This window comes from Diprion similis, chromosome 8 (genome assembly GCF_021155765.1).
Source record: "Diprion similis isolate iyDipSimi1 chromosome 8, iyDipSimi1.1, whole genome shotgun sequence".
NCBI classification, from domain to species: Eukaryota; Metazoa; Arthropoda; class Insecta; order Hymenoptera; family Diprionidae; genus Diprion; species Diprion similis.
Genome location: NC_060112.1, coordinates 17,474,604 through 17,486,244, shown reverse-complemented (window position 1 = coordinate 17,486,244; position 11,641 = coordinate 17,474,604). Strand labels below are relative to the sequence as shown.

Below are 11,641 nucleotides of genomic sequence, written 5' to 3'. Positions count from 1 at the left end.
AGGGTTACGGGTGTAAAATTGGCGCGTTGTAGAGACAACCTCTGGTGAATCGGTGTAAAGTGCGTGGAAATCCGAAGTTATCTTGAAGAGTGTAAAAAATTCCCGGAAACATCCTACAGTAATGAATCGACATTTGGTATACGTACAATAATGAATCAGCCGCGTAAATTAACGAATATTTACCTGGAAACGCGCTCGTTTTTTAAGACGACGTCTGGACGCAGATAATGTCGTACGCTAGTATTATACAGCGACGAAACGGTGTGCGTGCGCCCATACGTAGATATATTAATAAGTCAAGACGTGTATAAGTTTGCACAAGGTGACAGTGTGTTAGTAAAACACACGTGTATACGAGTAACAAAAACATCGCGGCATACGCATATGCCTGCAGTTGAAACGCTTGAATTACCTTTTCTACCGGTATGGAACGTAGAAGATATCTGAAATACAGGTGTGTTGTATATGGAATTCGTTCCATCTGCCTAACACCTCGCACTCGATAAGTAACGCGTGTACGGAAAATGGTATCTTATCACAAGTTGTTATCAGGGAGGCCCCGGGGACTTGATAGAAGCCTGATTTTGATGTTCACTCAACAGTTCAGTGTCACGTTTGATCAGAACGCCATGATTTTTCAAATATTTTGTCTCTTTTTTTTATCCCATGGGATTCGGGGTGAGGATACTACCACGGCGAATGTCACAGCGGCTCCGATCCAAAGGAGTATGTGCGAAGTTTGCACCTGCACAGGTACGAGTTTATCATTTTCGCTTCACGAACACATCCATAGTTAACATTACACGAGTACAGCACATGCTCCACTATCATGCAATAATCCCTTCGTCGTTGTACGATCCATCACCATTTAATGGCGACGTAAAATTTCATTTTATAATTCACAATTCGAGGTGGATAAACATGCATAGTAAGAAGCAGGTAAAGGTGCTTCGCGTAATGTTTCACAGAACGAAAACACGCGTAGCACAAGTTACAGTGTTGCGTGCTGTCGCGGCGATAAGAAAAAATATAGAACATAGTAACGGCAACGCAGTTTGAGCGACTGCGGTATGCACATAATTATTTCTGACAAAAATTATCCATTCTTTTTCAGCAATACCTGCTTGGATTCATGAATATTGTATTTGGCAGCATAAGCCTCACCGTTTGACATAATATAGACTTAGACGCGCTAGGCGTGTACGTTACTCAATATAAACTAGAAAAATTATTGTCGCCTGATCATTGCTCTAGTTACAAGCTGCGTTAGAGTCTCTTATCGCAAAATCGATCGCTCTCATTTGTCGAACGATGCGATTTGATTCTACTGTGGTATTAAACATATATTGTTGAACAATAGCTCTTCGCTAATTCGAGTCACGCTGTTTTCGTGGAATTTCATTGATTCATTTCTGTGGAATATTGTGGTTATCTTTGGCGATTAAACGAGTCATAACAAACTTTTTGAAAACCTGTTGAAGAAATTCGATTATCTCACTATACTCACGATCAGATATTACTGCAGCGGATTATCATCGTACCCATTCGAATTTTACAGAATCAAAATTGAAATATAAATTTACGATCAACAGAATTATGATAACAGATAATGCTGGCAATAAAACGTCAACCGAGTTTAATTTCTGCATGTGATTTTGTATTTGTAGATGGCATAGTAGACTGCAGTAGCAGAAATCTGGATGATCACTTCGAAGATGATAATTGGCCGAAGGAACCACTGTTGGAAGTTTCATTTGAAAACAATTCTTTCGTACATGTGAATGCTTTTCCGAACGTTAGCATCAACAGGCTAATACTTCGGAAAAACAATATCAACACAATTGACGAGGGAGCTTTTCTACAGTTGAGAAATTTAACCGAGCTTGACCTCAGCCACAACCAGTTGACTACGCCTCTACTGGGTCCGCATGTATTTAGGGTAAATTAGGCAGAAAACCTTTAGACGTAACCTCCGCATTATTGTATGAATTAATTTTAGTATTACCTTGTATAACAGGGTCGGTTTTCGCCAGTGGCTTACGAACCCCTTCCAAAGATGAAGGTCCTCAATCTGGCTTACAACGCGCTCCACAGTCTTCATCGGGATCTTTTCGAGCATTTGGGAAGTTTAACGGTTCTCTCGCTCGAAGGAAACCCGTTTATGAACATTGATGACCCGACCGTTGATGCGCTCAGTTATTTATCCTATCTGGAAGAACTCACCCTGAGCTACTGCGAACTCGACGATCTGCCTGAGCACGTGTTCCACACCCCTAAGTAAGAGCCGAATTCTCTGTGGGTAGATTAAAATGCCAGGAATTCGATGAGAGTTTGAAGATTGAGAGTAACTTTGCCGTTTTAGGTACTTGAAAAAGGTAGACTTGACTGGAAACAAGTTCAGTTCACCTCCACTTGCTCTCGAGGATGGCAGAGCCTTGGAGTGGGTGGCTTTGGACGAGAATCCCATTAAAATCATCAACGAGAACAACGCCTTTCCGACAATGGAAAAACTCAAGGAACTGAGTCTCTGCTGCATGCACAACTTAACCGCTATTGGAGCCGGTGCTTTTTCGGGTTTGACTGCTCTCGAAGTTCTCCACATCGAAGGATGCCCTCAGCTTGAAATCATCGACGAGAACGCATTGGCATCAAAGGTCTGTGGCTGTGCATTTCCTTCGTTTTTTCACGAGCAATGGAATATTAATTAGAAAATCGTTGCGAAATTGTAATCCGTCGAATCCCTGTCACAGCATGAATTAGGAACCGAGTGGCCACCACTGAAGAAACTACAGTTGGCTGACAACGCTCTGCATTATTTGCCAGCTAAGTTGGTCGGAAGATGGGACAAGCTGGTGGACCTTGACCTGCACAACAACAAGTGGGGCTGTGACTGTAAAAACCAATTCCTGGTCAGTATAATATCGTTTATTTAAGAAATGATCAAATGACCCGGTAAAGTTTAAGTTCCTGAATATTTCATTTAACATTATCCGATTGTGAGGGAAATATGGGGACTGCGATGGTTAATTCTTGATTCATTTAATCGTAGACACTTTGCAAAGTCCTCTTTCCGCGGGTAGAATAAATGTCCAGTTCCATTGGACAAAATTGAAATACCAAGAATCGCTATAATGAACAAAGTGCGATTAAGAGTCTAATTTAATTCGGTATATTCATTGAGTCGGAAGTGTACACATAAGTCGAAACGAAGTTCAGTTATAAAAGTTTTGTGTCCAGCATTACTAATCATACGATTTTTTTATAGTTCACATTTACATAGTTCCCCGCGTTCTTTAAATATAAATTCTGGAAATTTGGCATTGAAAAAAATTACGTCACATGCAAATGAACAAAAAAAAAAATTTCTTATTATTCAGGTCGAATCGCTCCTACCCAGTCTTGGTGATAAGTTGATGGGCGAAAAAGCGAATGATCTGACTTGCTCGACACCACAGGAACACCAGGGAAAAAATCTGACTTCTCTCTCAACACGTCATCTCCGTTGCGTTGATTTGTACAACGCAAGACCGGAAAGAGACGCAACCGTTCTTGTTGGTATTTTGATCGGAGTTCTCCTTGCCGTTCCGGTTACTCTTGCGGTATTCGTATTTTGGAGACGAGGATTCTTCTTCTGCAATTCTCAAGGCCCAGCGACATTCTCTCGCGCATTCTACAAGCGTGCTGACCGTGATGAGGACTTTTAGATTTAAGAAAAAAATTCAAGTTCGTGTTATAGGAATAGGTATTAGATAGGCACGAGTGTATAACTTGCTTGTATTTCAACTCCAGTTTTGCAGACTGCGCGTAACTCTAGGTGAACCAAAATTGAACAAGTATCGCTGGAGGGTTGATACATGCGGTAACGTGATTTTGAAAAGAAATTGAACATTAGTAATGTACTGCTTTTAGTGTATGTATAAACCGTATTATAAGATAAAAGGAAATCCTTTGCTCGGTGGTTGATGCAGAGAATCGTAATGACATTTAGACCTCCATACTGGCTCTTGTCACAGTCACTCTGTAGAAATTTACAAGGGCAGTCACCGAACCAAGAATTTCTATTTCAAATTCGGGACGATTTGTGTAAAAAAAAGTGATAACGAATATATTCTTTTTTTTTTAAATAAAACCTGCTTAAATAGCAATAACGTAAATTTATTTGTCGATTCCGCTGATTTCTAGATTTCAAAAATATCATCCTCGAGCACAAAAAATTAAGAGTAAGTATCTAAGACAAGAAAATCCTCATAAATCCGCATAAACCAGCTCAACAAAAGTAAATACATTAGATAACGTGTATTTTTAACATTTTTTACGATTCATTTTTCAGCTTTCGTGCAGTAATGACGAACATCACATTAACGAATTCTGTAGTGAATTTGAAAACTTGGAAGGGTCAATATTTCGAATGGCCGATGTATCGAAATTTTCAATATATGTGAAAATAGAATAACGAAAGATGAATTGCTCGAAATATTTTGACCCTTCCAAGTTTTGACCCCCCCCTTCCCGAATTTGACCGAGCATCGACAGAATTTTACTTTCAGAAATTGCAAGTTAAAACGAAAACGCACGGGGCTCAAGAACCGCCGGATTTCACGCGAAGACAAGTTAATCCGGTCGATGCTTGGTAGTCTCTTGTTACAAATTACTTCTCATTTGGCGTATTATCCGTATTAGGGATCCCGCGAGCGTCGAATAGGTATTCGTCGAATTATCGGCGGGCTGGTAGAAGACCCCGTAGCCAAAACACAAGCCCCCTATTTTGCTAACAAGTCTCCGGGGGGCGTATAGACTGCAAGCAGCCTCCGCGAGGGTGGCTGAAGGGTGAAGGGGGTCCAGGACTTTGGCGTTCCACCGTGTCGTGTCCCATACCATAGACTGCCGGGTTACAGGGTGCCCCGCAAGCTCGACTCGGGGACGGACACGCGACCGTAACACAATTACCTCGCACGCTAATTCACTCAATAATCGCAGAACCACCCACTTTAAATGCCGACACGCGCCAAAACGCGTCCCTTGACGAACCTTACACACTGCAGTGAACTACGTAGGAGCTTCGGGGGTGATCGACGTGATTGGGACGATCGGAAATCCGAAAATTTCACTATCCGACACGAAAAAATATGCGGATACACGGATATATGCAAGATATTCATATTCTGTACATTTTAAATATAAAGCAAATGCATGCGCATGAGTATAGAATTTGTATATAAAATAAATATGCGTGTGATATGTAGACCATTGGAGAGAGAGAGAGAGAGAGAGATAGAAACAGGAAGTTGTTAGAAAGAATTCTATCAGTTAGAGAATATATATATATATATAAACGAAAGTCACTAAATTGTTATGATAGGATGAGATATCGACAACGGCTATACAAACAGCTGAGAATGAGTAGGTGTACACTAGTTCGGTAAACATTTAATCAAGATTTTGATCGGTGATTCATATATATTATCGGTTTCTCGGTATTGATAATGCGAATAATCCGTTCATATTATACCTGCGTAGGCACTTAACCCAGCGAAGTAATTTGATTGAGGATTTTGAGAAGTTTGCACCGCGGTGTGTAATAATTATAATAGAGCCGATCTGGGCGAATCGCAGCTCTGCAGTGCATTATATGATCGCCCGACGAGGTACAATAATTTAACCCTCTAGTCAACCTCGGTTCACGTCGGTGCTCTAGGTAGGTATAGCTATAGGACATCGCGAAAGCACGATCCCAGCTTCTGCCTCCCGGTGCGATGGTAGGAGTAATTTAATCTTGGCATCTCGTGCTCGCGTGGCCCCCCATACATACATACATACATACATACATACATACATATATACGGCGGAACAGCGCCCCGTCGACGCCGCTCATCCCCTTGATCCGTTCAAAGACGCGCCCCGTCGCGCGATCGGTCGCCTCGCTGCCAGCAACATATTGACTGATGCGAAGTGCTTTGGGGTTCGGCTTTCGGTGATGCTGCGCGGCCTGCGGCCTGGCTCAATTCGTGGCCGGGATGCTCGGGGCTTGAGAGGAGTGAGAGAGAGAGAGGAGGGCGGCGGAAGGATATCCGGTGCATCGCGGATTCCTCGCCTCTACGCGTTGATACCTCTAACAATACCTTGAAGGTGTGACGAAGCAAGGTTTCCTTGCCTCGTGGTCATCGCGTCGTAGCTTAAGCGACATTTGGTTGCATGGTACACTGTAAATAGTAAACACTTTCTATACCTTGGATATATTGCCTAGCTTTTGAACCGTCTTGAACTACGAGACGAACTGCGTAAGAATCATATTATACTGACGATAGGATGCAAAGTTGGAGAGACTCAAAGTTTGACTCTACGAATTCAAATTTTACGTATCATCTGAAACTCCGACTCTGACGACGCGGCGTTTTTTCCATAAAGAAATGGCCGCGAGTTATGTCTCGAATTTCGCGCATGCATTTTACGGGCTGTACACGCGTGAGTCTCTCGCAAGAAGAATCAGCAATGTAAAATCGATCAAGTTTTTAACGCGAAACATGAAGATACACTGTGTCGCATAATCCGTAAATCGTAGAACAGTAATTTGTGGCTGACGTATAATATTCGTATTATATACCTACTGTAACAGGTGAAATGACATTACCTACCGGGTCACCTGTAGTCTGTTCTTATAGTACAGAGCGGTGTCTTGAGGACGTTGGCAATCGCCTCCGGTATTCATTAAATTGCGTCAAGCCGCGCAGCTATCTTCAAAGAAGGGAGAAAGCGAGAGATAGAAAAAGACGGACACAATCCCCTTACGAACACAAAACGTTCAAAGTTTTCGCCACCCCGATTCTCCAGTATCTCTATACCCGGTGTTATCCGCCCCAGGAAAGCCGCGTGTCCATGGATACGCGGATGGGTCTCCGCCCCCGCGACGCCGGATCCAACCCCGGTGGCTGTGAGCGTCGCGACGCCCGCCAATGCGACGTCGCCGACCCCGTGAACCCTCCCCGAGAACCAGAGGGTTGAATTACGTACGCAGGTTGACTGACTGATTGGGGGCTGATCGGTGACAGTATTTCACTCTACGCTGTAGGCTGCGACAACACGTGTACTCGTGTCAAAGTTTAGTTTTCAGGTGATGAATACGGGTGGTTTCGTGAACTTGGCGTGTTTTTTTTTTTTCTTCTACTGACTTGGGCATTGTTCTTCGGACTAAGTGGGATCGAGAATTTTCAACCGTATCGAAGACAAGGAGTTTAAGAAGTTTCCGTTAGTGACCCTTGTTCTGTGATTTTTTTCAAATAATACAAGAAATACAGTTGTTATCGTTGAAAAATTGTGGAGATCCATTAGGTATTCGATTTGTAACAGTTTTATGAATTTTCTACTTAGCGGATGATTGTAATATTTGTGTAAACTTGAGCCTGTTATACTTTCCCAGAAATCAAATAGTTACAGTGATTTAATATACGTTTTTAACTCTCCGACTGTGAAGTCAACAGCAAAGTGACGTAGTGAGAGATGCGTAAATCCTCTGCGAATTAAAAGTGGGAATTAAAATTAACAAACGAGCCTATTCCACGTTTACGCAATGACCAGTTCTGCACAAATGTCGTGAAACATTTGAATCGCACTCGTGCTATTCGATGGAAGTTGGAAACGCTTTGTCCGTTCTGCATTTTCATTCCAGTCATCCGTCTTGGTGGATCTTATTTACAAACTTGAAAGGTGGGAATTCCCGTGGTAACACCGGTGAAATTAAACTTGGTGATACAGCGAGTCACAGTGTGTTAGAATTAAAATTGCATCGAAGATGCAGTCGACTTGCCCGCAACAACAACAGCAGCCCCAAAATGTGTCTTCGGCAAGCCGTACGTCGTTTTCGATCGACGATATTCTCAGTAGAAGCAACGTTCCTCCACACAGTCATCATCAGCTCCATCATCATCTGCCTCATCCTCAACAGCACCATTATCAACAATTTGCCAGTCTTTTACCTGGTTATCCGTCCGCTCCACCAGCGGCGGCTTTTTTTCTCGGGCCGCTTTTTGGCGGCGCGGGGGTTGGTGTTGGCGTGGGTGTGGTTCCTGGGATGAATGATCTCGCAGCATTGAAACACTGCCGACGGCGGAAAGCCCGAACGGTAAATCATTAATCTATTCTGTGAAAAATCGTGAAGATGCTATCAAATAACGAAGGATACAGCTTTCGTAGTTATAGATGAATTCAAAGTCAACGCGGATCGAATCTAATTTGAACCATTTGAAATTCTGAAGCAATGTGCAAAATTTCACTCATAGGTTCAGGCCGAGTTAACAAATGCGTATAAATTGAGTTCGTCCAAGTCTGCGGCCCGCACGAATCGGTCGGCTGAATGATAAAGGCTGACAAAATATTTTCATGGATGAATTTTTCACCTTTCAATACAAGTAAATATGATGTTTTAGGTATTCAGCGATCAGCAATTAGCCGGCCTAGAAGCCAGATTCGAGGTCCAGAGGTACCTTAGCACTCCGGAGCGAGTTGAATTAGCCGCGGCGTTGCACCTGTCCGAAACACAGGTGAAAACGTGGTTCCAGAACCGTCGGATGAAGCACAAAAAGCAATTAAGAAAAATGAATACCAATTCTGGTACGAACGGTAGTCAATCTTCGGGTCAACAGCAGCAATGCGGAAATCAAGCTTTATCGACGACGTCGCCTGCTGGTGAGCAACCACAAATACTTTTAAACAATTCCGTTGTTGATTATATTTTGAGAAATTCCGACATTATTAGATAGTCGTTCCACGAGCGAAAAGGCATTTGCTTGCAATGATACCGTTTTCTTTTCACCTCCGTGCAGGAGGTAATAGAATGTTTATAATGGTGACAGAATAGGAATCGAATTACAAATTAATTATACTCATATTGGTTACAATATAATGGCAATCAACGTAACATTGGAAACGGTTCGAACATTGCATGCGCTGTATAAAACGCATGTTAATATAGTTAGTTAATTAGGTGTTAGAAAACGTATTTTTTCATCACTCCTGCAATATAAAACCAGAAAAATCTGAACAATGATATCAACAGAATCACTTACGCTGGAATATTCTGAAGATTTGGTCCTCATTCATCTCCGATGACCATAAATTTCGAGAAGGTCGCGATACATTTGGATAAGTGCGGAGAGATTCTGCTGATCGTCAGTCACTGAAACAAACAAAAGCAATATTATATAGAGATAGTTTGGTAACTTTAGATTTACTTACCGACTAATGGTCTAAAAACCAGAAAAAACTAGGGACCAAATTAAAGTAAATCCGTTCTCGTTTAGAGTACATTGATAATCACCCAGAAGTCACCGAAATCTGTTTCCATCTTGAGACTGTAAATTGAAATTGATGGTTGTGTGCAAGGTGTCAAACACACGCGTGCGAAAGAAATTGGCCATTACCCATGACGTAGCAAAAGACAAGGTTTATAATTTGTGAATGTGAAAATCGTCCGAAGATCTCTCGAGGATAGTAATTCCGAAAATCTAGTGATGGGAAAAGAGCGCGAGCTGACTGAAGTTGAGCCGATGATGCCGAAGAGTAGTAGCTAGCTTGTTACTGCTTTGTTAACAGTTAAATACGCCATTTACAATATTACGAGGTTACGGTAATATCGTAAATGAAGCAGAAACAGGTAATTGAAGTTAACTACGTCGCTCGCATCCTTATATATTATGTATATATACATAGTCACCGGGTCTGACTCGGCGGACTCACAGTCGCGAGTCACATTCGAGTAATTCAAGTTACTTGCTGGAACCAAGATGGCTCCGAGCTGAGGACTAACGAAGTTACGAAGACAGAGGCAGAGTTTCTCAGAAGATGAAGATGGTGGTCGCTTCGACTTCAGAGGGGTTACAGTTCGGTCGTTCTTGGCTCCGTCTTTGGCGAAATTACTTAATTATCAGCTAAGTGCCTGCTGGCTATGCTTGCACAATTACGACCATCGTTGTTAGACATATCATACATACTTAAATGCGATGCATCGTACACATCAGATGCGTTTGCATTATTTTTATATTCCGTTGATTCCTAAAATGTCACTATTGAACAACAAACAAGTATTTAATACTGTAGCCGCCAGAATTAGGATAACTTAAATCTTTCACTAAAATAACGAAAGCTATTTTTACGACCATGACAACTAATATTAGTGTATATACATTGCATAGCTTTGAGTCCTACGCAAGACTGCTGATTGGTGGAATTCTATTAAAAATTTCATCAAAGATAGAAAACATGGGCATATAAAAGGTGGGAATTTCTTTTCGGTAAAGAGATATTTCACCCCTTTTCCAGGCTAACGTCATTTTCGCTAAATTACTTACATTTTCGCGAAGTGACGGCCTCCGTTTAATTGCTTTTTCAATTAGAAAATGTCGGCTGGTTGCATTCGGAGAGGCGTATTTTTCTTTTTTTCTTCTTTTTTTGCCCACAGAACGTCCTGTCGACTTTTCTTTGGGCGGAGGGCGAGACTCGAGGGCGAGCAGCGACGCCCCTGACTCGGACGAAGACGAAATCGACGTTCTTGGTGACGAAACGCCATCGCCGACGGGTCAGATTCTTCACCTGCAGACATCGCGCCATGTTTCGTCTCCCCCCAATTTCCTGCAACCGCCCCATCCCCATTCCGTTAATCTAGCCAGCTCTCATCAGGTACATCACAGTCAGCAGCTCCAGCATCAGCAGCATCGCTGAGAACCGTTCGCCCTGCCATAAATTGATTGGCGTCGGACCTTATTAAGAGAATCACAAGAGACCACCAGCTACTCCATTCAGGCTAAGGTCGATGATTGCTTCTCAATTATAGAAACTCGGTGTTATAAGATCAAAGGAGAACGTCACGTTGAAATTCTCTCGAGGAGACTACGCCCTGCAAAGATGACCGACCTTTTAACGAGGTGCTCGTTACACTAGAAAGATGTAATATACATACCTATGTAAGTAGTGATTGACGAGTATTTTCCATTTTACCATAGTAGACCTAGATGATGAGGTCCTAGAGGGCGTAGCTCAATTGTCAGTACCTACGACATCGTACAGCTTAATTCAAAGAGGTATAGTAACTACCGCAAAACGTGATAGACACAGACATACCTATGTATAATTTGAAATTTAGTATAATTGAACATTTTTCAATATCGTACACAATGTCAAGTGATATATAATATATGAAAATATATATATACACATAACATGTATATAAATTATACCTAACGATGTACCAACTTGAGTTTGATTTCATAGTCAGTTTAGCACCTTTATTATATTCACAGTAGGTATTAAACCTACAGATTTAAAGGATTTCATTACAAAACTGGTATACAAAGCTGTACTTTTGACGCAGCTCATGCAAGCTGAAACAAGTGTGATAAACTTTCGCATTCACGGGATCTAATAACGAGTACGATATAGAGTGTAGCTAGGGGAGGGTGTAGTTTAGGGCGACATTAGTGGTCGAAAGGATACGTTGCTCGATTGACATTTTACGATATCATGGGTCAGAGACGCCAACCGGAGTTTCCGTGCGTTACAATCCCGCTAATTGACTGCTTGACATTTCGAATATGCGATCATTCGAAGGCACTGTGGAACATTAACGAGCCCGTGATACCGGAAGTATATTATA

At 42.0% G+C, this 11,641-nt stretch overlaps 2 protein-coding genes across 2 annotated transcripts; both read left to right on the top strand.

Moving 5' to 3' along the window:
- The first annotated feature begins 295 nt into the window (after positions 1-295).
- On the top strand, positions 296-4,106 carry LOC124409268 (leucine-rich repeat neuronal protein 1-like). The gene is made up of 6 exons (XM_046886780.1): positions 296-753; positions 1,668-1,939; positions 2,018-2,277; positions 2,363-2,654; positions 2,751-2,909; positions 3,378-4,106. The coding sequence occupies exons 1-6, from the start codon at positions 525-527 to the stop codon at positions 3,702-3,704; spliced, it is 1,539 nt and encodes a 512-aa protein (XP_046742736.1). The 5' UTR covers positions 296-524; the 3' UTR covers positions 3,705-4,106.
- Positions 4,107-7,317: 3,211 nt separating this feature from the next.
- Positions 7,318-11,174, top strand: LOC124408636 (brain-specific homeobox protein homolog). The gene is made up of 3 exons (XM_046885719.1): positions 7,318-8,116; positions 8,421-8,679; positions 10,451-11,174. Exons 1-3 carry the CDS (start codon positions 7,787-7,789, stop codon positions 10,708-10,710), a joined length of 849 nt encoding a protein of 282 aa, XP_046741675.1. The 5' UTR covers positions 7,318-7,786; the 3' UTR covers positions 10,711-11,174.
- The last annotated feature ends 467 nt before the right edge of the window (positions 11,175-11,641 follow it).

Bases quoted from the DNA above. Each gene is read 5' to 3' on its own strand.
- LOC124409268 (XM_046886780.1), top strand. From the start codon at position 525: ATGGTATCTTATCACAAGTTGTTATCAGGGAGGCCCCGGGGACTTGAT. The intron at 2,655-2,750 runs GTCTGTGGCTGT...TCCCTGTCACAG, and splicing joins AGAACGCATTGGCATCAAAG to CATGAATTAGGAACCGAGTG. The intron at 2,910-3,377 runs GTCAGTATAATA...CTTATTATTCAG, and splicing joins ACTGTAAAAACCAATTCCTG to GTCGAATCGCTCCTACCCAG.
- LOC124408636 (XM_046885719.1), top strand. From the start codon at position 7,787: ATGCAGTCGACTTGCCCGCAACAACAACAGCAGCCCCAAAATGTGTCT. The intron at 8,117-8,420 runs GTAAATCATTAA...ATGATGTTTTAG, and splicing joins GACGGCGGAAAGCCCGAACG to GTATTCAGCGATCAGCAATT. The intron at 8,680-10,450 runs GTGAGCAACCAC...TTTTGCCCACAG, and splicing joins ATCGACGACGTCGCCTGCTG to AACGTCCTGTCGACTTTTCT.